This window comes from Carcharhinus amblyrhynchos, chromosome 22, assembly GCF_965287045.1.
Source record: "Carcharhinus amblyrhynchos chromosome 22, sCarAmb.v2.hapA, whole genome shotgun sequence".
Lineage (NCBI taxonomy): Eukaryota > Metazoa > Chordata > Chondrichthyes > Carcharhiniformes > Carcharhinidae > Carcharhinus > Carcharhinus amblyrhynchos.
This window is the reverse complement of record NC_137345.1, coordinates 46,676,123-46,702,596: the sequence shown is the minus strand read 5'-3', so window position 1 is coordinate 46,702,596 and position 26,474 is coordinate 46,676,123. Positions and strand designations below refer to the sequence as shown.

The window sequence follows — 26,474 nt, the reverse complement described above, 5'->3', positions numbered from 1 at the left end:
ACTACAGCCAACCCGCAGTTTATTTCCTTCAATACTTCACTTGAGAACAGTGGGTTTTATACAGCAGGCAAGGTGTAGCACTTCTAACATTGGAAATCCTTTCATAGAGACAACTATAAGAGTCTCCAGTAACCACAACAACTGTGAATACTCTTATTGTCCGCAAGAACGAGGCTAAGATCTGACCAGTGATTTTCCAAGAGGTTAAATGCTCCAAATTAATGGATCTCTTCAATTGTTATTACTCTTCACGGTGAGGTTTCTTACATCGAAAAATTATTGAGACCACATTGATTATACAGACGGCAATTACCTTGTTGGTGTTGTTGCTGTTCGAACAAAGCCTGTTCACTCTCCTCTGTTGCTTCCATGTCACCATGTGCAGTGCGTTTATGTGTAGCTAATGTGGAAGTCTGCCGATACGTTTTTCCACAGTGGTTGCAGTTATATGGCTTGGAATGTGTGTGGACCACATGGTGCTTGTACAGGCTGGAGTATTCTGTGAAACGCTTCCCACAGCCTGGTACTGTACAAACATAGGGCTTCTCTCCTGAGGGTGAGTAAAGTCAATCAGAAAGATCTGACCTTTCCATCCAGAATCAAAACACAAGAAACTTTATTTCTTGTCTTTTTAGCAATTAACATATTCTATTGTTACAAACTGTGCTGCTTCAAATTACTTAGAAATCACTTGGGCTCACTAAAGTTGAAGAACAAAAATGAATGGCAGAGCTTAGCCTGATTTTGAAAAAAGTTCTTCCATGTTCAATTCCAATCCCCTCTAGACTAGACTCACCTTTTTTTCCACCCTGTGCTTCTCTCGTGGGGATGCGGGCTGTTGTTCTGTTGCACACCCACAGGGTGCTCGGAGCTGAAACATGAGCATCTTACCCCTTCCAGCGGGGATTTCTCAATAGCAGCTGGAGCGTGGAACACTCCCTGATTCTTCCAAACTGCCCTAGCCAAACTCCAATTACTGACCCAATTTGTACCTTTGAGATCCATTAACTCAGCGCACACTCAGGACTGAACTCAGCATCTTCTGTGCTGGTGTTCCACCAGATGGTGACTTCGCTAAAGTCAACTTCTAATACTTTGTGCAATGAGTGCCTTTATCAACGAACAAATACTAGCAATTTGTTTCTGACTCTAAAGCAGAATCGGAGAGGACATATAGACTCAACCAGCAGAGTCCTGACGGTAAAATAAAAGTAAAGTTTAATTATTAGTCACAAGTAAGGCTTACATTAACATTGTAATGAAGTTTCTGTGAAATTCCCTAGTCACCACACTCCAGCGCCTGTTCGGGTCAATGCATCTAATCAGCACGTCTTTCAGAATGTGGGAGGAAACTGGAGCACCTGGAGGAAACCCACACAGACCTGGGGAGGACGTGCAAACTCTACACAGACAGTGACCCAAGCCGGGAATCGAACCCAGGTCCCTGGCACTGTGAGGCAGCAGTGCTAACCACTGTGCCTCCGTACAGTACAGTGTTTGCTCAAAACAGCTATTTGCTCCAAAGTGGAATGATGAATTAAAGGAGCTTCTGATGGTTCAAAGAACTTCAACTGGATTAAAATGTAATCATATTTTAAAACAGTATCAACTAACAAATTTTATACTGTATTTCCATGCTTTTAATCAGATCAGCTAACATTTAAATCCCTAGATGGTGATCAACATTTTCTCGATATTGCACAATAAACGCTGAATCACAAAATCAAAAAGCATTCCTTAAATTCTTTGTTAAACATCAGGTTTTCAGAACTATGTACAGCCTGAATCAAAATGCTCAGCCTTTTCATTTGAAACAAGCACGGATGCAAACATGCCACAAAAGCTTCCAAAATACAATGAAATTGTACTGTGCAGCACATGTTGGTATGGTAATGAAATTCCCCTGTGACTTGTTCTAGCAAAGATGCTGATCCATTCAATAGCAGAGGAATTTCCCATAAAAATCCATCAATATGATTGTGCCCTGTTGCACATTACAATTAGACTCTTGATTATACTAGTTTACTCATAAATACAATCCCATGTGAAACTATACAACTATTCACTCAACCAAATTTGTCATATGCTCCATTAGCATTATAGTTCTATAAATTACTTTTGCTTTAGTTTTTTATGTTCAACATTGCGATTTACCTGTGTGAATTCTCATGTGGTTCTTGTAGTTAGTAGCACTGGCAAACCCTCGACCACAACCTGGCTCACAGCAGATATATGGTCTCTCTCCTGTATGCGTTCTGATGTGAACTTTACGGATATTTGAAGTGGTAAAGGATCGGCCACAGCCCTCAAACGGACACTTGAATGGCCTCTCACCTGTAGAGAAGCAGATAGAATGTGACCTGAAGAATAACTCGAGCCTGAGTTTTTTAACTTACTGCAAATTATCTTCCCAGCATTTTTCTCAGTGATTTACTCGGGGTATCCCAAATCTCAGTGAGTAAATGTACAGTATATTATGGTACAGAATCATACACAGTCCCATGTTTGATTTCTGTTAATCTTAATTGGGACAATGATATTCGCAGTTTGCCTCAATGACTTCAGAGTAGCAATGCAGATTGAGCAAGGTGTGATTTTTGCTAGCGGGTGAACATTTGTACAATTAGGTGAGTGAATGACTGTGCTTGGCTCTGATCCCCACCTCCCTCTATCATAGTCAAATCTCCAGATCCACAGACGTGAAATAACTGCTTTGAAAATTCATATTAAAGCAACTGGAGCTTGGACCTAGCACAATTGAAGGGAGGCGGGGGGAAGCAAAATTAAAAAACAAATACAATTATTTCTAACTACATTTTATCATTGCTAATGATGAAATAAATGTTTTCTTCTCCTTATCTTCTAAGTCTTTCCTAACAGTTTACAATTTCTGATGTTGCAGATTGCAGAATTATAGAATATTAATTACAACACTGATGTTTTCTCATATAGTGATTTACTCATTGTCGTTATAAGAGACAGGCCAGAAGCTGGGTTCTTCCTCTTGAGGTTAGGATGGAGAAAGGACAAGTCAATATTCATTGTTTTTATACTGAACTGACATAACCACATATTGCTTCCTGCCACGGTTGATGCACGAATCCAGTTTAGAACTGATAGGAACAATTCAACACCTGAATTTGGAACAGTATGCTGCTTAGTCCCTCGAGCCTGCTCCGCCATTCAATAAGATCATGGCTGATCTGATTGTAACCTCAGCTTTATATTCTGCCCCACCTCCAACAACCTTTCACTCCCTTGCACATCAAGAATCTGTCTTTAAAATATTCAAGGCTTTGCTTCCACTGTCTTTTGAGCAAGAGTTCCAAAGACTCACCACCCTCAGAGAAACATTTCTCCTCCTCTGTCTGAAATGGGTGACCTTTTTAAATAGTGACCCCTAGTTCTATATTCTTCCTGGTTCTAGATTCTCTCACAAGGGAAAACACCCTCTCTACATCCAACCTGTGATCCCTCAGGCTCCTATGTTTCAATCATGTCATCTCTTACTTTTCCAAATTCCAGCAAATAAAAGCCTGGTCTGTCCAAGCTTTCCTCACAAGACAACCCAGTCATTGCAGGTAGTAGTAAACCTTCTCTGAACTACTCCCAACACATTTACATTCTTCTTTAAATAAGGTGATTAATATTGTGCACAGTACTTCAGATGTAGTCTCAGCACTGAAGCACAACCTCTCTACTTTTGTATTTGATTTCTCTTGCAATAAATAACATTCGATTAACTTTCCTAATTACTTGCTGTAGCTACACGTTAGTCAATAAGATGCCAATGCTTAAAGCAGGGGTGCATCCAGGAGGTCTTGTTACGGGTAGGCAGACGGAAGGTTATGTTGGTGATGAGAAGGTTGTGCGCTGCACAGGTCTTCATTAAGAGGAGGCTGTTACTGTTACACTTGCCCAGTCCATGCGTCCCAATGACTCCCTGCCAAATTACAGAGTCACACCCTACTCTTGCATTGAAACCGCCAAGCAAGATCAGCTTGTCAGTACTGCTCACTGCTGATAGTAGGGCATCTAGATCTTCGTAGAACTTGTCTTTCATCTCGTCCGGGTTGTTCATTGTGGGGGCATAGGCGCTGACCAGGGTGGCTTGACTTCTGTTCTGTAGTGGAAGCTGTAATGTCATAAGCCAGTCGCTCACACCTCGGGTAAACTAGCAAGTTTCCGAACAAGGTGACTCTTGATGGTGAATCCAACCCCAGCATCACGACACTCATCGCTGCCGCGAGCGCTCCAGAAAAAAGTGTATCCACCTCCAGTTTCAGTCAACTGACCAAGTTGGCAAGACGAGTTTCACTCAGGGCTGCAATGTCAATGTTGTATCTTGCAAGCTCTCTGGCAACTAAGGCTGTTCTTCTCTCTGGTCTGTCTGCTGGAGGGTTGCCCAAAAGCATGCGCACGTTCCAAGTGCCAATGGTGAGCGGTGTCACCTTGTGTTTTGTTTATTGAACCGCAAGATGGGATCCCCGCCAGCCGCGGTAAATTGGCCAGGGTGTAGTGAAGCAGGCAATGTTTAGGGCACCTTTTCTATCCCCTTTCTTATTCTATGGAGGTGAGCAGTGCGTTCCTGAAGAGGACTGCTCAGTCACCCAGATAGACGCTGAGTTTCACTGCTGATTTGGTTAGACCTGAGCCGCCTGTGTGCTACAGCTCCCGGTATATCCACACCTGCTGCTTTGTCGCTCGCCCATTGCCACAGGACTTCAAGGGTTGAACAGGACACTGATGATGATGGTGTCGAAACTAGCATTTGATTTGGATTAAAGTGTGGGAGAGTTGTGCAGCGTCAGCCTCACTCTCTCTTCCCAATTCCCATTTAGATCCAGTGGCAAGACAAGAGTCAAGACGGCTAGAGGTGGGACTAGGCGCACTGGATGACCAGGACGTCTTTTGTATCTTGTCTGCTCTTCGCATTCCACAATGCTTGTGGAAACCACCTTCTTGACTGTTGGACCTTCCATTGGTCTTGTCCGCTCAATCGGCCAGATTCTGTCTTCACATGCTGGGATAGACATCTCCCTATCTCACCGAGGGTTGAGACCTGTCGGCTACCCTCACCTGGTTTAGCTGGCCTGTCGAAGCCATTGCCTGGGGTGTGGCCGCTGTTGCATGCAAACAGCTACGGGAAGCCACAGGTAAGAGCTGAGTGCCAGGTGGGGACAAAGGGTGGACAAACCACCCTGAAAAGGACGTGACATGTTCCCCCACCAGAGGTACTACCCCTCCCTGACACCCCATATATGCTCACTGTCACTTATTTGAAGACCCTTGGATGACATCCATCTCTAAGTCTGCTGCTTCAACAATTTGTTCAATACCACTCCCTGATTACTGCAGTTTTCTTGAATTCCTCCCTCTCTTATTTACAACTGTTTCTGGGGTGTTACTTGTATTCTCTATAGAGAAGACCTTCCATTTATAGAATGACTTTCAGAACCTCAAGTTTACCAAAGTGAATTGCAACTAATAAAGTACTTTTGAAGTGCAGCCGCTATCATAATGCAAGCAAAATTGGGAAACGTGGCAAAATATAGCTTTTATTCAAAATATTCAATTCAAAATGGATTGTGATCCAGTTAAATAAAATTCCTCAAGTATTTGTATTTTCAATGGTCAGCATGAAGTATTAAGCAGTGACGGTGCATTTTAGAAGTGCAATTGCTTTGAGCTGAATATTGTTTTTGTTAGTCCTGTGTGTTACTCTGGTTTTTATTAAATGGTTGAATAAATAATTAAAGGAGCTGCAGTACAAGGATTTACAAATCGGTTGCATTTTATCTGAAGTTTATAAAAATATACAACATCTCTAGGCAAACCATCGGAGTCCAACTCCAAATAATGTCAAACAAATCATTCGCACCATCTTTCAACGCTGTGTCTTAATGAACCCCAGTAAGAAATGTGGATATTATTAACTTTGGGCACTTGGCCAACATTGAGACCATTTTGCTCCAGAAGTTGTGAAAACTGTGTGCTGACATGTGCTTAAATAAAGAACAAAAACTCCAGTATAGTATCAAAATCATCATTTCTTACCAAAAGTCTCTTTTGAATTCTTAGCATACACACAAAAATGAATTCCCATTTTCCCTCTCCAGAAGCAGGGTGGTACAATTCACTAGTTATTTTTTCTGTAATGAGTATTTAGATATTTAGCTGTAAGGGCCATGCCATCAGACCACAGCCTGATTTCACCTGGTATCCACACTTAGAAAGACTTTCCATCATGAAATCACTAATGAATGAGGAGGGAGCTGCACCCAGCCTAGGCACAGGAAGGCTAATTGTAACATACTATTGATGCCAAATTCTACATTCTATTCTAAATCAAGTCAAAACTATAAATACAAATAGTTCACTTTGTCATTACATGAAGGTATAATAGAAAGATAGAAAATAGGAGCAGTAGGAAACCATTCAGCCCCTTCAGTCTGCTTTGCCATTCATTATGATCAATAATCTGTTCCCGCCTTTCCCCCATATCCTTTGATCCCCTTAAAATCATCGAGATTTACAGCCCAATTTGTCCTTTTTTTTTAAAAAACCCTAATTTAATCCCAATTGCCCGCATTTGGTCCATACCCCTCTATACCCATCTTACCCATGTAACTGTCTAATGCTTTTTAAAAGACAAAACTGAACCTGCGTCTACTACCACCTCTGGCAGCTTGTTCCAGACACTCACCACCCTCTATGTGAAAAAATTGCCCCTCTGGACACTTCTGTATCTCTCCCCTCTAACCTTAAACCTATGCCCTCTTGTTTTACACTTGGGGAAAGATATTGACTATCTAGCTGATCTATGCCTCTCATTATTTTATAGATCTCTATAAGGTCATCCCTCAGCCTTCTACACTCCAGAGGAAAAAAGTCCCTTCACTTCAAGTGCTAAATCTAATACAATAACAATCTTCACGAGTGCTTTATTATCTGACCTGTGTGTGTTCTTATATGTTTCTGTAAGTCTCCTGATGTTTTGAATGCTTTGTTACATGTGTCTTCCGGGCATTTGTATGGTTTTTCTCCCGTGTGCGTTCTGGTGTGGCTTTTCAATCCATAACCTGGAATTACACAAAAACACAACACCCTGAGTTTAAATTTCATTGAAATACTTCTCTCATCTGAACTAAATTTAGACAGCAGCAGAGATCTAGAAAGGTCTCACACAAAGTGATCAATTGAGTGGCACCACAGGTGGATTCATGGAGGTAGGGCAGACGCTAGAAGAAAAAGGAACACAAATGAGAGACTATTTCTGAAACAGAAATGCAACAACGCAAAATATAAAGGAAAACAAAAGGGTTATTTTATTCTTCTAAAGGTTCTGGATGTTCAGGGTCATACATGTTCATGCAAAGCACTAATTAACTTAGCAAATAGCCTTTTAGGTAGTCCAGTGACCTACCTCACTGACACTTTTGTCCAGAAATTCGTCACAACCGATCTGTTTAGGTGAAGATGTTAGATGATAAAGGGAGGCAAGATACTGACTGATAAAGTAGGGAGACAAAAGGGACAAATATCGGCTTTTCATGAGCATTCCTGCTGACAGGTGAAGGGGACCTACAGTTTAGGAATGTTAAATAACTTAAACCATAGATGGGAAAGGATCTGGACAGCTTCGAGACACTATGACCAATTGTAGTACACAGACCACCATCCTGCTGAGATTAGGTAACTCAGCACAATCCAGTGATCAGACCTGTGACTCTCTCCATCTGGTGATTTAGCTGCTCACTGCATAAACCCATTGAGGCACAAGAACAGTCAAAAATTTCATAACTGGAGATTCACAGCAGATAGTACCTCAACATGTCTCTATTAACATCCTGGGGGCTTGCCAATGACCAGAAACGGAACCAGATATAAATACTCTGCAACATGGGCAGGTCAGAGGCTGCAAACTCAGCAGTGAGTAACTTACCTCCTCACTCCCCAAAGCCTGTCTGCCATCTACAAGGTACAAGTCAGGAGTGTAATGGAATACTCTCAGTTGCCTGGATGGGTGCAGCTCCAACAACAAAGATGCTCAACACCATCAAAGAGGAAGTGGCCTGTTTGATGAGCATTCCACCCACCCTTCAACATTCACTCCCTCCACTACTGATGCTCAGTGGCAGCAGTGTGTACCATGTACAAGATGCACTGCAGCAACTCACAAAGGCTCCTGTGACAGCACCTTTCAAATCCTCAAACATTACCACCTGGAAGGACATGGGCAGTAATTACATGGGAACATCACCATCTGCAAGTTTACCATCAAGCTGCGCACCATCCTGACTTGGAAATATATCACCATTCCTTCAATATCACTGGGTCAAAATCCTGGAACTCCCTCCCTAACAGCACTGTTGGAGTACCTACGCCAAATGGGTTACAGCGGTTCAAGGAGGCAGCTCACCACCACTTTCTCAAAGCAAAACAATACTGCCCGAACCAGGGGCACCCATATCCCGTGAACAATTTTTAAAAAATTAATTATTCCAAAATACAATTTAAAGCTCAGCTAACCCAACACACTTTCTTCAATGGATTTGTCGCAATTGTTCTGGAATATGAACCCAACTTTCTATATTGTGAATGTTTCTGTTATCACCTGTAGCAAATGCTTTTCCACAACCTGGTTGCTCACACCGGTATGGTCGGTCCCCTGTATGAGCCCGTTCATGAACCTGCAATAGAGCACAAGAAAAAGTGATTACAACTCAGCACTTGCGTATTTGTCAATATGACAGAGAATGGTTACTTTTACAGATCGGCAGTGCTGTTCTAAACTCATATCAAGTACTTCCCTTATCTGGTTACATAAGTTTATTTAGTAGTCACAAATTGGCTTGCACTGACAAACTGGCTTGCAATGAAGTTACTGTGAAAATCCCCTAGTCCCCACACTCAGGCTCCTGTTCAGGTACACTGAGGGAGAATTTAGCATGGTCAATGCACCTAACTAGCATTGACAAAGCATCATCTGGACTTGAAATGTCAGCTCTTTTCTCTCCTTACAGATGCTGCCAGACCTACTGAGATTTTCCAGCATTTTCCCTTTCGATTTCAGATTCCAGCATCCGCAGTAATTTGCTTTTATCACCTAACTAGCACGTCTTTAAATACCATTCCCTATCAGACAGGATCCAATCAGGTTACAGCAGACCTATCACCATTTATGCTCATTATCTGAACCTTCATTTACATCACTATGGTAAACTAAGACTATGTGACTGTATTTCAATGGCTCTTCATTTCCTTCCTCTTCTTGCAAAGATGCTTTCTCTTTCCTGGGCTACAGTTGCATCACTCTCTTATACCTGGCTTGTGTGACCAATACTCATGTGTAGAGCTTCATAGTATCATAGAATCCCTACAGTGCAGAAGTGATCATTCAGCCCATCAAATATGCACTGAGTCTTTAACAGAGTAACTTATCCAGGCCCTCTCCCCCACTCTATCCCGATAATTCCACACATCTACCATAGATTATCCATCTAACCTCGGAATGCTAATGGGCAATTTGTCATGGCCAATCCAGCTACCTGCACGTCTTTGGAGTGTGGGAGGAAACCAGAGCGCCCGAAGGAAACCCACACAGAAACGAGGAGAATGTGAAAGCTTCACACAGACTGTCAGCCAAAGCCAGAATTGAACCCAAGTCCCTGGAGCTGCAAGGCAACAGTGCTAATCACTGTGCCACCGTATTGTCCCAGGAGGTGTCATTGGCTGAAGAATGGCAATTATCCCAATTATGTTCTCTCCCAACATTCAAACGTACAAATTTCCATTAAGCTCAGCAGGCAGACAGCTGGAATGGAAATGCTGGCTGATGTTTTCCATCTCCCCAATCCAGGTGGAGTGAGGCAAACTGTGGCACCCTATTGTGTCCCAGTTACCCAGAGAAACAACACAGACCAGAAACAGTGCAAGATTTACTCACTTAAACTAATGGAGATATTGGATTGAGTTTTGTGCATTAGGTATAAATTATTACTGCTTTCCAGTACAATCCCTTCCTCGAATATCTCAGTGCTTCATTTGAGAGGTTTGCACAATAGTAATCTGGTGTACTGGTACTCTTCCCATTTCAATCTAAACATTGCTGTAAATAAAGTTCAAAGCAGAAATTGGAGGATGATACTTATGAGAAATCCCCATTACAGATGTGAGAAAAATATTTTGTTCATCAACCTTTCTCTGCCAGCTTTCTGAATACAAAATAGTCCAGCCACGATCAAAATGGCAATTTCTTTCATTTAAAAGCCATCTGATTGACTGCAGAGAAAAGATAGCTCCAGAAACACTCTCTCAGAAACAGTGCATTTGATTTATTATTGTCACATGTATTAGCATACAGTGAAAAGTATTGTTTCTTGCACGCTCTACAGACAAAGCATACCGTTCATAGAGAAGGAAAGGAGAGAGTGCAGAATGTAGTGTTACAGACATAGCTAGGGTGCTCAGAAAGATCAACTTAATGTGAGGCAAGTCTGTCCAAGCGTCTGACAACAGCAGAGAAGAAGCTGATCTTGAGTCGGTTGGTACATGACCTCAGATTTTTGTATCTTTTTCCCAAGTGGAAGAAGATGGAAGAGAGAATGTCTGGGGTGTGTGGCTGCTTTGCCGAGGCAGCGGGAAATGTAGACAAAAATCAATGGACTGGGCTACATTCATGACCTTTTGTAGTTTCTTGTGGTCTTGGACAGATCAGGAGCCATATCAAGCTATGATACAACCAGAAAGAATGCTTCCTATGGTGCATCTGTAAAAGTTAGAGAAAGTCATAGCTAACACGCCAAATTTCCTTAGTCTTCTGAGATAGTCAGCAAACTTGAAAATCGAATTGGAGGGGAATTTGGCCACACAGTCATACGTGTATAAGGAGTATAATAGGGGGCTGAGAACACAGCCTTGTTGGGCACCAGTGTGGAGGATGATTGTGGAGGAGATGTTGTTGCCTATCCTTACTGATCGTAGTCTGTGAATTAGGAAGCTCAGGGTCCAGTCGCAGAGGAAGTATTCTTAGTAGGTTAATATTTGGTTTGAAATGTCATTATGAGTACCACCAGAAACAGCCAAAAAGCCACTTGTTTTGAACCCTGTTTCATCAGAACATATCAATAGCCCAAGTGTGGTCTTTTTCATAAACTGGCACCAAGCTGCTTGGACTGATTTCAACATCTCATTTTCACAGCTTGCTGCAATAAATGTGAATAAATGTGCTGAATATTTGGGGAACAGCAGGACTGTGGAGTGGTTTGGTGGTTGGGGGTGGGGGGAAGCATTAAATTGATCTGGAGGGAAACAGCAAACTGGCAGCCTCCTTTTCTTGCAACACTCAATCTTTTCAGTGAATGAATTTCATCCCTCTAATCTTCTTGGAAAAGGTATCTGGCTTCTCCAATATTAATTTCCTGAAGGACAGTGAAAGTCCCGTATGCCATCTGATAACAATAAAAAGGTTCAATGTTTGGTTATTAGGGTGCGAGGACAGGCCGATGGAAACAGAGACACAGGCAATTGTAAACATACAGATTTCTTCGCATTCTCGAGATGTGAGTTTTGCCAGAAAGACCAGTATTCATTGTCCATCCTTAGTTGACCTGAGAAGGTGGTGGTGGTCCACCTTCTTGAACCATTACAGTCCACATGGAGAAGCTGATCTCACTGTAATCACACAATACAGTTTGTCTCCTTGTGATTGTCAGAAATAGGTTTCTGAATCATACTCAGAAACCCTAACTGTTTCCTGGAAACACTGACATCAGCTGCAACAATCCGCTATCGTATTGGTGGAAATTGATTAACTCAGCACACAACTAGAACTGGAGTGCAGCCTTCTTCAATAAAACTACAAGACTCTCCATTCTGCACCTAGCCATCAAAGAAGTCATTAATTTTACTTATCCCATATGGCAGCATGGTGGCACAGTGGTTAGCACTGCTGCCTCACAGCTCTAGGGACATGGGTTTGATTTCCGACTTCAGTCACTGTCTATGTGGAGTCTGCACATTCTCCCACTGTCTGTGTGGGTTTCCTCTGATGCTCCGGTTTCCTCCCACAATCCAAAGATGTACGGGATAGGTGCAATGGCCATGCTAAGTTGCCCCTTAGTGTCCTGGGATCCGTTGGGTTAGACGGATTAACGGGGTAAATATGTGGAGTTACGGGGAAAGGGAGTAGGTAGGATTGTTATCATTGCAGACATGATGGGCCGAATGGCCTCCTTCTGCACTATAGGGTTTCTATAACCACATACCATAGATCACAGAATGTGCATCAACCCAGCTCACAACACAACTCCATTTATCTGGCCTCCAAAGTCATGCTTTAGCTTATACTTGTCATATAGCTTGATCCTCTTTTTCAGCCATGACACATGTACTCACATTAGTAGATAACCTCAATTTTTCACCCACAAACATGTCTTATTCACTGGCACCTTATCACTTGGCAGAAGGGATCAAGTAAGCAATTAGCAGGAGTTTACACACTTTGCGGTTCATGTTCATACTCAGCATATAAGTTGACCTCTATTTTTGGAAGGATTGAGACTTCAAGGATCAACTGATAGGCTGACATTTGCGTTAAATAAAAATCCACTTGAAAGGTTTTCTTGCTCCCTATAGAATGCTGGTAAGAGGGGAGGAGGGTAAGTTGAGAGTGACTGGCTAGACAGTGCAACACCAAATCCAGTGATTTAGTGTCGAAGTACAAAGTGCATTGACCCGAGTACGTGCCGGAATGTGGCGACTAGGGGAATTTCACAGTAACTTCATTGCAATGTTAATGTAAGCCTTACTTGTGACTAATAAATAATAAATAAATTTTAAAATGGCAGAAAAACAGGATCATGAATAGGCCATTCAGCCCACTGAACAGGTTCCCCCATTCAAAGAGGTCATGGCTGAGCTATATCAAACTAACTGTCTCAGTTCCATATCACTTGGCGCCTTGACATAAAAAAATACATTAACCTCAGCTTTGACATATTCAACTGACCCCGCCCCCCAAATCCCCCACACCCAGTCTTACCAACTTTTGGGGAGGAGGGAGAGAGGGGAAAAGTTTCAGATTTTTACTACCCTTTGTGAGATGTCAGATAAAACCTTTCCATGTGAAATGCCATTGCTGTTTTGTTACTGCAGTGATATAAATCTTTCAAGTAAAACTTGTCAATTCTTAACTATCTTAGGCAACATAAGAAGTCTTACAACACCAGGTTTAATTGGTAGCATGAGCTTTTGGAACGCTGATCCTTTATCAGGTGAGTGGGAGTTGGGTTCATAAACAGGGCGTATAAAGACATAGACTCAATTGCAAGATAATGGTTGGAATGCAAATCTTTACAGGTACAGACAATGCAAGTGGAGAGATGGTTGAGCACAGGTTCAGGAGGTGTGAATTGTCTCAAGCCAAGCCAGTTAGCGAGATAAAGCAAATTACTGTGAATATTGGAATCGGAAATCAAACGAGAAAATGCTGGAAGATCTCAGCAGGTCTGGCAGCATCTGTAAGGAGAGAAAAGGTTTCGAGTCCAGGTGACCCCTCAAAGCTTTGACAAAGGATCACCAGGACTCGCAACATCAGCTCTTTTCTTTCCTTACAGATGCTGCCAGGCGCAGTAACTGAGATTTTGCAAACTCAGGCAAGTCTAATGCCGGCATCTCCACATCATATCTTAGGCAACAAAGAAAAGATAACAGATGGGATTCTCAGATCTCATCTTGTCCTGCTACTAGCCAGAACGGAGACTTTGCTGTTCAGCCAAAAACTCCATTCATTGCAGCGGCACTGGAGAATCCCAGCCGCAGGTGAGGCTGGAGGTTTTCGGTGAACACTTGCAATGTGAGCACATGTTGCAGTACTTACTCCTTCCATCGGATGGTAACAATTACCTACAACATGCTCCAGTGAAATCACATGGCAGAAGTCAAGCAGACTGCAGGATAATATTTGAATTAGGTTTTATATATACACAGTTATTCTGGCCCATTTAGCTTTATTTTTACCACCCTGCTTAAGCTGGAGAATAGAGCAATGGCAAAATTAAAATGTGACCTAAAGTCCCAGCCATCGGCTTCCTAAAATCCACCTGAACTGAAATAGGCAGTTTTATTTAAATACTTAAATTGCAGTCTTGAACCCTATTAACTCAGCTTCCCTGGGCTAGTGAGAAAGGGGTTTTCCATGTGCACTGAGTTTGGTGTTGAGCTGCCAAACTAGTTCACCGGTGCCCTCAGCCTCTTTCTGTACTCCTTATAAACTAATTACCACAAGGCCAAATTCCACTCCATTTTCAAGTTTGTTGAGGTCATCACTGACCACTGTAACAATGATGGGCCGGAGTACAGGAAAGAGATAGAGAATCGCATGAAATCATAATTATCTCTCCCTTAGTATCTTTTCAATCAGAGTGGGAAGAAATGGAACAGAAAATGGAAAAAAGCTGAAGAACCCAAAGACAGCAGGGGAAAGGAAATGTGAGATTCGAGAGTAGGTGAAAGAGTGAAACAGGGGAGAGACAGTGAGGCAAGGTGGAAACTGGAACATCCTTTACATCTCAGGAGTCTCTGTGAGAGGTCATCCTATTAGGAGGACTTGAAGAAAAACTACACATAGCAAACATTTTTGTTGCTATGGGATGGTACACAAATAAATAATTATCGCATTGATAAGGTGTCTACTGCTGAAATGCTCATCCCCATACATTTGCTTTCTACATTGTAGAGTACTGCTGGCAAGTCTCCATGAACTTGAGGTTAGACTTTGTCCTAACTCTTTTCACCCATGACCTCTGCCCTTGTTGACCTGCATCAGGTACCAGTTAAACAATCGTTTATTTTAAAATTCTCATCTGTTTTCAAATCCCTGATGTTTCCTATCTCTGTAATCTCCTCCAACTGCACTAACCTCCTAGATATCTGCACTCTTCTAATTCAGGTCTCATAAGAACATAAGAACATAAGAAATAGGAGCAGGAGTAGGCCATCCAGCCCCTCGAGCCTGCCCCGCCATTCAATAAGATCATGGCTGATCTGTCGCTGCTCAGTTCCACTTTCCCGCCCTCTCCCCATAACCCTTAATCCCCTCTCTTATCAAAAACCCATCAACCCGTGTCTTAAAAATATTTAGCGAGGCAGCCTCCACCACTTCAACGGGCAGAGAATTCCAGAGATTCACCACCCTTTGAGTGAAGAAGTTCCTCCTCAACTCTGTTCTAAACCGCCCCCCTTTTATCTTGAGGCTGTGCCCCCTAGTCCTATTGTCTTTTTTGAGCGGGAAGAGTCTTTCCACCTCTATCCTATCCATCCCATTCATCATCTTATACGTCTCAATGAGATCTCCTCTCATTCTTCTAAACTCTAACGAGTACAAGCCCAGTTTATTCAGCCTCTCCTCATAGCTCAACCCCCTCAACTCCGGTATCAGCCTAGTAAACCTCCTCTGCACTCCCTCCAAGGCCAAAATATCTTTGTGCAGGTGCGGCGCCCAAAAATGCACACAGTACTCCAGTTGCGGCCTCACCAATGCCCTATACAGCTGCAGCAAGACCTCCCTACTTTTATATTCAATCCCCTTCGCTATGAAGGCCAGCATCCCATTCGCCTTCCTGACCACCTGCTGCACCTGCAAGCTGGGTTTTTGCGACTCATGCACAAGGACCCCGAGGTCCCTCTGCACCGTCGCCTGCTGCAGTTTTTCGCCTCGTAAGTAATAGTCCTTCCTACCATTTTTCCTACCAAAGTGGACCACCTCACACTTGCCAACATTAAATTCCATTTGCCATTTCCTGGCCCATTCGCCCAGCCTATCTAGATCCTTCTGCAGACTCTCCACACCCTCCGCACAATTTGCCGTTCCCCCAATCTTGGTGTCATCAGCAAATTTCGACACTCTACACTCGGTTCCCTCCTCCAGATCATCTATATAAATGGTAAAAAGCTGAGGCCCCAGCACCGACCCCTGGGGCACTCCACTAGTCACCATCCGCCAATCCGAATAGCACCCGTTGACCCCCACTCTCTGCCTCCTATTTGACAACCAATCTTCTATCCACGCTAACACCTTACCCCCAACTCCATGTCCCTCGACCTTCTGCAATAACCTCTTGTGAGGCACTTTGTCAAACGCTTTCTGAAAATCTAGAAAGACCACATCCACCGGCTCTCCTCTATCCACTGCCCTAGACACATCCTCATAGAACTCCAGTAAATTTGTCAGACACGACTTCCCTTTAATGAAACCGTGCTGCGTCTGCTCTATCAAGCAATTCCCTTCAAGATGCCTCGCAATTTCCTCCTTGATGACAGATTCTAACATTTTACCTACCACAGATGTTAAACTAACCGGCCTATAATTCCCCGCCTTTTGCCTGGCACCCTTCTTAAAGAACGGCGTAACATTAGCCGTTTTCCAATCATCCGGCACTTCCCCGGAATCCAGCGACATTTGGAAAATAACCACCAAGGCATCCACTATCACCTCCGCCATTTCTTTCAGAACCCTCGGATGCATTCCATCCGGTCCTGGGGACTTGTCCACAATCAGCCCCTCCAGTCTGTCGAGCACCGCCTTTCTAGTAACAGTAATGTCATTAAGACCCTCCAGTCCTACCACCTTTCTATCGCTAACACCCGGCAAATTATTCACGTCCTCCTCCGTGAAGACAGAAACAAAAAAATTATTCAATACCTTAGCCATATCCCCATCCCCTACCACTAGGTCCCCTTTCTCATCCTCTAAAGGACCAACATTCACCCTAGCCAGCCTCTTTCTTTTTATATATTTATAAAAACTCTTGCTATCCTTTTTTATATTAAGCGCTAGCCCAGCTTCATAGTTTCTCCTACCCTTCCTTATCAACTTCTTTGTCAATCTTTGTTGACATTTAAACCTCTCCCAATCCTCTTCTCGCCCACTACTCTTAGCTACTCTAAATTCCTCCGCTTTTAGTTTAACACTTTCCTTCACCTCCTTTGTTATCCACGGCTTATTACCTCTCCTCCTACTATCCTTTTTGACCATCGGAATAAATTTCCGTTGAGCACCAAGAAAGATCTCCTTAAAGATCCTCCACTGCTCCTTAACAGACCCTCCCTCCAACGCGCTCTCCCAGTCCACATTCTCCAATTCTTCTCTCATCCTACCATATTTCCCTCTATTCAAACAAAGGACGCGTGTCCGGGAACCCACTTTCTCCTCCTCCATCTGCACCAGAAACTCCACCATACAATGATCACTCTCCCCAAGAGGATCCTTCACCACAAGGTCCCTAATTCTACCCGCCTCATTACACAGCACCAGATCCAAGATAGCTCGTGCATCCCTAATTTTAATCGGTCCACCATTCATGTCCATGCCTTCAGCTTCTGAGTAAGCTCTGTAATTCATAAGAACATAAGAAATAGGAGCAGGAGTAGGCCATCTGGCCCTTCGAGCCTGCCCCGCCATTCAATAAGATCATGGCTGATCTGTCGTGGCTCAGTTCCACTTTCCCGCCCTCTCCCCGTAACCCTTAATCCCCTCTCTTATCAAAAACCCATCAACCCGCGTCTTAAAAATATTTAGCGAGGCAGCCTCCACCACTTCAACGGGCAGAGAATTCCAGAGATTCACCACCCTTTGAGTGAAGAAGTTCCTCCTCAACTCCGTTCTAAACCACCCCCCCTTTATCTTGAGGCTGTGCCCCCTAGTCCTACTGTCTTTTTTGAGCGGGAAGAGTCTCTCCACCTCTATCCTATCCATCCCATTCATCATCTTATATGTCTCAATGAGATCTCCCCTCATTCTTCTAAACTCTAACGAGTACAAGCCTAGTTTATTCAGCCTCTCCTCATAGCTCAACCCCCTCAACTCCGGTATCAGCCTAGTAAACCTCCTCTGCACTCCCTCCAAGGCCAAAATATCCTTGCGTAAGTACGGCGCCCAAAACTGCACACAGTACTCCAGCTGCGGCCTCACCAATGCCCTATACAGCTGCAGCAAGACCTCCCTACTTTTATATTCAATCCCCCTTGCTATGAAGGCCAGCATCCCATTCGCCTTCCTGACCACCTTGCTCAACACCTCTGCTGCCAACACCCCCCACCCCACCCCAGGAAGCTCCTTAAGATCCACCTCTTTGACCAAGCTTTTATTCATCAGCCCTAAGGAGAGGTTATCAGGGGGAGGTGGTAGCATAGTGGTAATGTCACTGGTTTAGTAATCCAGAGGCCCAGGTTAATACTTTGCTAACAGCTGGTGGAATTTAAATTAAATAAAAAGTCTGGAATTGAAAGCTAGTCTCAGTAATAGAGAGCATGAAACTATCACTGATGGTCATAAAAAAGCCATCTGGTTAATTAATATCTTTTAGGGAAGGATATCTTTCATCCTTACAGCCTACTGTAGAAACAGTTGAGGACTCTGGGTCTGTACTTGTTGGAGTTTAGTAGGATGAGGGGGGGGGATCTTATTGACACTTACAGGATACTGCAAAGCCTGGATAGAACGGATGTGGAGAGGATGTTTTCACTAGTAGGAAAAACTAGAACCAGAGGGGACAACCTCAGGCTAAAGGGACGGTCCTTTAAGAGATGAGGAGGAATTTCTTGAGCCAGAGAGTGGGGAATCTGTGGAATTCTTTGCCACAGAAAGCTTTCAGACAGAGATAGATAGGTTCTTGATTAATAAGAGGATCAGGGGTTATAGGGGAAAGGCAGGAGAATGGGAATGAGAAAAATATCAGCATGAGTAAATGGTGGAGCAGATTCGATGCACTGAATGGCCTAATTCTGCTCCTATGTCTTATGGTCTTATCTGGTCTGGTCTATACACGACTCCAGACCCACAATAATGTGGTTGGTTTTCACCGCCCTCTGAAATGGCCCAAGCCACTCAGTTCAAGGACAACAGACTGTGGTCCAGCCACCAACACCCACATCCCATTAAATTTTAAAAAAAAATTCCTGTGCAATTCGGTGGGTGAAAAATTCTGGAAATTTATAGCAGCATTCCTGTGAGAGACTTTGGGGAATTTCATTACGTTAAAGGTGCTACATAATTACAAGTTGTTGTTGAATTACTAAGTATACCGGTGAATCACGGAACAGGCTAGGTCAGATCACAATATCGGAAAAGAGGAACAAGTCAATGGATGATCTTGCAATCAGACTTTCACACATTTAGACCAACAACACGTGAACAGATTAAATCCTACACAAGAGCGCCTTTGTTTTGTATAAACTGTTTCAAATTGCAGAAAAGCACTGGGGTGTGCCAGGTAACAACAGAGATGTATCAAAGCATGAACACATATTATTATTTTGCAGATTTAATGAGCATTGCTGAATAAGACTTTTTAAAACTTTTTTTTAGGCTCCTTAAAGTGTGAGGTATCAGTGGGGAATGGAATGTTGTCTAACCCTTTATCACACCTACTGCATATGCCAAAAAATACAATGTTCCTCCTTCACTGCGTTCAAAAATAAGTCCTTACTTTACTGTGAAGACACCACTCTCCACTGTAGAAGAGTGATACTTCTAATTTTCACATCAGCCATTGTTACAGTCCTTCTGAATAAAACTGCAAATTATGGACAGTTCCACTGACGAATGTCCAGTGGAAGTGAGTTATTTCACATCGGATTGCATCAACCTAGGCCGGGCCCAGAGGGCAAAAGACAATATACTTGGCCCAGTATACTGTATTTTTCAAACTGGAACATGCATGTAAATTAATTAGCCGAAGCCTCAAATGGCCAAAGCACTGAACTGAAATACAAACCAGATTAAAGCAGTTTTTTTTACCTTTAAATGATGTGCAGTTGTATACAGTCGGCCACAGCCCTCAAAGCCACAGCGGAACGCCTTTTCCCCAATCTGTTGCCCCTTAGCACTTACTCGCACTTCGCCATCAATCACCAGCTGTATAAAAACAAAGAGGGATAAAAATCTTTTAATGTTAATTAAAGTAAACTGCATGGCATGGCACATCAGTGCCTATCAGGTATGCCTCAGATAACATTCTTGCCTCAGGTAACATTTACTCCTCAGCTAGATGGCAAACTTCTAGTCTCATGCCAGCCCTCAGATCAGAAAACTCACTGGAAAGCAACAGGAAATGGCAATCTGCCACATATGATTGAAACACGCAGACTGACAGCTAAACAAAGGTAATTCAAGTAAAGCTAGAAAAATCTGACATTAAATAGTTAATTTCTACATGGTGTTACTACCAAAAGGCAAATTGAATCGCACAACTAAAAGATAAAAGAAATGGAACAAGACAGATTCTGAACATGGACTGGACGTTGGAGTCAATAATAACATGCACCTCGTTAACTTTTAATTCAACATCAGTCGGATGTCACAGATTTGGCAGTTTGGTTTATTAAATTTTAACTGAAATCTAACGATTCACCCCATTGAGAAACTGTCAAGTAAACACTGAATTGACTGAATCACCGCTTTTAATTAAATGAACGGGAATACCCAAAACAATTTGCAAATGCATTCCCCTACGATTTCATTGAAATTTTAATTTTAATGATGACTGACTAATGGATCAAAAGAACAGGAGTGACGCTTTAATCTTGAAAATTAATGCTTTTAAATAGGATACTTTAGTCCTAGTTTGTGGAACACTGAGAAAGATGTGCAAGAAAGAGAATAGTACAACAGTTAATTCAGTTGAATAAATCGGTAGAAGTGTAAGAAATATAGAGTAACACATACATATGCTCAATGTGTTAGCTAATAGTCAAGAAAAATGTGACCCAGAGGGGAAACCAACACGCTCAGAGGAAGGCTGAATTTGTTTCAAAATAGCAGTCAAATTGCACCAACATCTTCTAACTCTCAGAGTTAAAGCAGGAAATATTCAACTGCTACTGGTTTTGTTATAATATCAATGGCAAAATTTCACCCTAGTTATCAATGAATCAGGAAAGGTGTGACACATCCATCGCTTCCCAGAGGTTTAGTTGTGTACCCTGATGCGTCTCACATTGACCGTAAGTTGGTTTATAATTTACAGAATCAAGTGATACCTGCACAGGTTTGTCCTTGCTCATATCAGAAGGCAGTCCAGTTGTACTGCTGACCCCTTCATCCTCCTCTGACACCTGAAACAACAAATGCATATAACTACTACCATTTCACCCAACCATCCCTTAATTAAAGCAAATAAAAAAACAAATACTGTAAATATAACTTTTGTCTCAAATTGCATGTTTGACAAATACTTTGCTGCCCTTCTCTGTCACTGTTTAATGATAGGTTGTTTTATGCCATCCAGGGGATATCATCCTCACTGTATATTGGACAGATTATGATTTAATTAATCATACTCTGGGATTTTTATTGATGCTTTGGACTGAATTGCACAATTCTGTTCATTGTTCTGTGAAAACCATAAATAATTTATTTAATCACATTCTTAGTTATGTACTTAATTTTCATCACATACTGTTTTTAAGGTTGAGAACGTATAGCAAAATAGCGCGCAAGATACGTCTGGTGGAAATAAATCTCAGATGTTCGGCAGTAAGGGTTAGGGGTGAGCCCCAGGTGAACTTTAGCTAACTGGATTTAAACATGGGCTTTGGTGGGTCTGGAGGTGGGGGAATCAAAACCCTATTGGAGGCCAGGTGATGTGGTCAGAGAGGTGGCTTTGGTGGTGGTGCAGGAGGCTGTAAAAGAGGAGTGGGAGGAACAAGGGGGTGAGGGGTTGGGGTGCCTGATTGCAGTGACTCCTCAGACAGGTACGTGGGATTCAGCAGATGTGTGTCAAGACACTCACTTCCTGAATACAGCAAGTCCACACCTGAATGTAACTGCCGGGTTCCCCATGGATTGGAAAACTCAGCTGAACAGTTGAAGTTGAATGACATTGTTCACTATAGCTTTATTGTTATAAAATACCAGCTTCCTTTCCTGGAGCAGGTTGGCTTCCTGGTATCATTTAGTCAGTTAAAGCTGGAAGTGGACAGACTGAAAGTGGGTTTCAATTGGAAATCTGCTCTTTGAGACTTTAATGCTCCATCCAGTCTAAAGCTACCAATTGTTTTGGGTTAAAACTTCCTCATGATGTCTGCCAACAGGTGATAATTTACACAAGTGATAATTTAAGGTCATTTGATCTTGATGCTTGTTTTTCTTGATTTAAGATTACTTCAATTATGAGAACAATACTTCATGTTCATCCTTCTCATGAACAACTAGTGTCTGACACCAAGTCATATGAAGTGACATTAGGACAGGTGACCAATAGTTTGAGCAACGAGGCAATTTTAAGGGCAATTTTAAGGTAAAGAGGTATAGAGAGGGATTTCCACAGCTCAGGATCTTGGTGGCTGACTCTCAATTCTTTCTCAAATTTCTCAACCATAATTTGAAAACCAACCAAACCTTTAATGGATAATTAAGGGTCCATTGTGTTTCTTTTTCTCTCTCTCACTCAGTTAAAAAAAAATAAATGAGGGAAGTTTTGAAATTCTTTTCCAGCTTTCATAGAACATAGAACAGAACATTACAGCGCAGTACAGGCCCTTCGGCCCTCAATGTTGCACCGACCTGTGAAACCAATCTAAAGCCCATCTAACCCACACTTTTCCAATATCATCCATAGGCTTATCCAGTGACCATTTAAATGCCCTTAATGATGGTGAGTCCACTACAGTTGCAGGCAGGGCATTCCATGCTCTTACTACTCTCTGAGTAAAGAACCTACCTCTGATATCTGTCCTATATCTATCACCCCTCAATTTAAAGCTACATCCCCTCATTCTACCCATCACCATCTGAGGAAAAAGGCTCTCACTGTCCACCCTATCTAATCCTCTGATCATCTTGTATGTCTCAATTAAGTCACCTCTTAACCTTCTTCGCTCTAACGAAAACAGCCCCAAGTCCCTCAGCCTTTCCTCATAAGGCCTTCCCACCATACCAGGCAACATCCTGGTAAATCTCCCCTGCACCCTTTCTGATGCTTCCACATCCTTCCTATAATGCAGCAACCAGAATTGTATGCAATACTCCAAGTGCGGCCACACCAGAGTTTTGTACAGCTGCAACATGACCTCATAGTTTCAAAACTCAATCCCTCTATCAATAAAAGCTAACACACCGTACGCCTTCTTAACAACCCTATCAACCTGGATGCCAACTTTCAGGGATCTATGCACGTGGACTCCAAGATCTCTCTGCTCATCCACACTGCCAAGCATCTGACAATTAACCCAGTACTCTGTATTCCTGTTACTCCTTCCAAAGTGAATCACCTCACACTTTTCCGCATTAAACCTCATTTGCTACCTCTCAGTCCAGCTCTGCAGCTTATCTATGTCCCTCTGTAGCCTGCAACATCCTTCCGCACTGTCCACAACTCCACCGACTTTAGTGTCATCTGCAAATTTACTAACCCATCCTTCCACGCCCTCATCCAGGTCATTTATAAAATGACAAATGGCAGTGGCCCCAAAACAGATCTTTGCGGTACACCACTAGTAATTGAACTCCAGGATGAACATTTCCCATCAACGACCACTTCTGTCTTCTTACAGCTAGCCAATTTCTGATCCAAACCGTTAATTCAGCCTCAATCCCATGCCTCCGTATTTTCTGCAATAGCTTACGTAGGGAACTTTATCAAATACTTTACTAAAATCTATATCCACCACATCAACCGCTTTACCCTCATCCACCTCTTTGGTCACCTTCTCAAAGAACTCAATTAGGTTTCTGAGGCACGATCTACCCTTCACAAAACCAAGTTGACTATCCCTAATCAAATTATTCCTTTCTAGATGATTATAAATCCTTTCTCATATAATCCTTTCCAAAACTTTGCCCACAACAGAAGTAAGGCTCACTGGTCTATAACTAGCAGGGTTGTCTCTACTCCCCTTCTTGAACAAAAGGACACATTTGCTATCCTTCGGTCTTCTGGCACTATTTCTGTAGACAATAACGACCTAAAGATCAAAGCCAAAGCTCTACAATATCCCCCCTAGCTTCCCAGAGAATCCTAGGATAAATCCCATCCAGCCCAGGGGACTTATCTATTTTCACACTTTCCAGAATTGCTAACACCCCCTCCTTATGAACCTCAATCCTGTCTAGTCTAATAGCCTGCATCTCAGTATTCTCCTCGACAACACTGTCTTTTTCCTGTGTGAATGCTGACCAAAAATATTCATTTAGTGCCTCTCCTATCTCTTCAGACTACACGCACAACTTCCCACTACTGTCCTTGACTGGCCATAATCTTACCCTAGTCATTCTTTAACTCCTGACATACTTATAGAAAGCTTTAGGGTATTCCTTGATCCTACCTGCCAAAGACTTCTCATGTCCCCTCCTGGCTCTTCTTAGCTCTTTCTTTAGGTCCTTCCTGGCTAACTTGTAACTTTCAAGCACCCTAACTGAGCCTTCACGTTTCATCTTTACATAAGACTCCTCCTTCCTCTTCACAAGAGATTCAACTTTTTTAGTAAACCATGGTTCCTTCGCTCAACCACTTCCTCCCTGCCTGACAGGTACATATTTATCAAGGACACGCAGTAGCTGTTCCTTGAACAAGCTCCACATTTCAATTGTGCCCATCTCCTGCAGTTTCCTTCCACATCCTATGCATTCTAAATCTCACCTAATTGCATCATAATTTCCTTTCTCCCAGCTATAACTCTTGCCTTGCTGTATATACCTATCCCTTTCCATTGCTAAAGTAAACGTAACCGAATTGTGGTCACTATCACCAAAGTGCTCACCTACCTCCAAATCTAAAACCTGGCCTGGTTCATTACCCAGCACCAAATCCAATGTGGTCTCGCCTCTTGTTTCGTTCAGTTGATTTTGAGAAACAACCAAATAAGCGCAACTAATGACTGAGAGAAAGATATTTGCTTGGTCATTCATTTGACTAGATTAAACACAATTGAAGCATCTTAAGAAACTGGACATGGTCAGAAATCCCTCAGCTACATAGTTACAATTTTGGGGAAAAAAATTACAAAAACAAACTTTTGGAAGAGTTTGAAGTCTTTGAGGAAAAACTTTAATGAAGTTAAAAGCACAATCTAACTTGCAAATTTAATCAAATCTTTGATTTTTAAAAATTTTGCATGAAGTCTTAATTTTGGTATAAACAAGAGAAAAAAATGGCAGAAGGTTTTTTTTTAAAAAATCTTGAATAACAGGGTTCGTTCAAAGTGTAACAGTCAGTATTGACATAGGAGAGTTGAATGGGAAATGAGGGCATAGAAATGTACAATAGGAAAAGTAGGATAAACTGTGACCAAAATAGAACCTGATAACTTGAAGAAGGTGCAGATACAGGATTTTTAAAAATACTAGTTAATATCCTGTAGTGCTACAGAGATTGCAAACTGAGTGTGGCTTTAGTTTAAAAGGAATTAGAAGGCAGGTGATAATAGGGTCATTGCAAGCAGATTACATCCCATAAATTTAACACTCTGCATAGAACTACTTTTATAAAATATTTTGTCAATGTTTAGTCTGGGAAATATGGTTGTTTACCACATTAAAAGTTTCTTCCGCTAGTTACTAAGGAGCTGGCTGATGCAAAATTAAAATACTACAATAAGTCTTTATGTTCAAATGTTGTTTTATCAACATTGGACATATTCCAGTTCCAAAATGATCTTTGCATATCTGGATTGTGAATCACTGACTAATTAATATTGTCAGAGCAATTTTTTTGGTTTTTGATAGGAGAGGGGATTAAGGGTTATGGGGAGAGGGTGGGAAAGTGGAACTGAGCAGCGACAGATCAGCCATGATCTTATTGAATGGCGGGGCAGGCTCAAAGGGCTGGATGGCCTACTCCTGCTCCTATTTCTTATGTTCTTATTATGTTCTTATGAATGATGTTATGATCCCCATAGAGACCAATAAATTTTTAATTGATATTTGAACTCTCAGTGAATGACCGAAAAGATCATACAATAAGATTTTAAGTTTTAAGACTTTTATTGCAACAGATGAACTAAAAGCAACACTGACTAAACGCTACTCAGGAGGCAAATAATATAGTAAACTGCAGAACAGGCATCTTTAACTGTTGACACCATTGAAAACCCTACGCCATGGGCATACTTTACATCCCACTCTTGGCAAAATAACAGGTTTCACAAGAACTAGTCCAACATCACTCCCAGCTTCCAACAGGTTTACTTCACCCTGTTTTGTCACAGAGTCATAATGTTGAGTGACTGTCCTAAAGGCATTTCTCTTGTCCTCGCCAGGCCAAACCTTCTGGAATCCTTAGACTGTCACGAGATGAGTTTCTTCGATCCGAGACTACCTTTCCTCCTGCATTGGTAGCTTTTGGAGAACTTGCAGCTTCTTCTCTCTGCTGACCACACTAGCGACAGTCCTTTCTCTGTGAGACCTTCCTTTCTTTCTCTCTCTTTTTTACCCAAACTTTGGAGAGAGAAAGTCTATCTACAGTCAGCACAGA

The 26,474-nt window shown here is 42.3% G+C and overlaps 1 protein-coding gene across 4 annotated transcripts in view; it reads right to left on the bottom strand.

The window, feature by feature from the left end:
• The window catches only part of LOC145357117 (zinc finger protein 76-like), a 71,496-nt gene that overhangs the window by 10,076 nt on the left and 34,946 nt on the right, over positions 1-26,474 (bottom strand). For all 4 annotated transcript variants that reach the window (XM_080210266.1, XM_080210262.1, XM_080210265.1 and 1 more), the window contains exons 6-11: positions 21,043-21,117; positions 19,802-19,918; positions 8,618-8,693; positions 6,957-7,082; positions 2,155-2,334; positions 314-550 (exon numbers count right to left, since the gene is read on the bottom strand). In XM_080210266.1, coding sequence (XP_080066392.1) covers positions 314-550; positions 2,155-2,334; positions 6,957-7,082; positions 8,618-8,693; positions 19,802-19,918; positions 21,043-21,117 — 811 coding nt within the window. The remainder of the gene's footprint in view (positions 1-313; positions 551-2,154; positions 2,335-6,956; positions 7,083-8,617; positions 8,694-19,801; positions 19,919-21,042; positions 21,118-26,474) is intronic.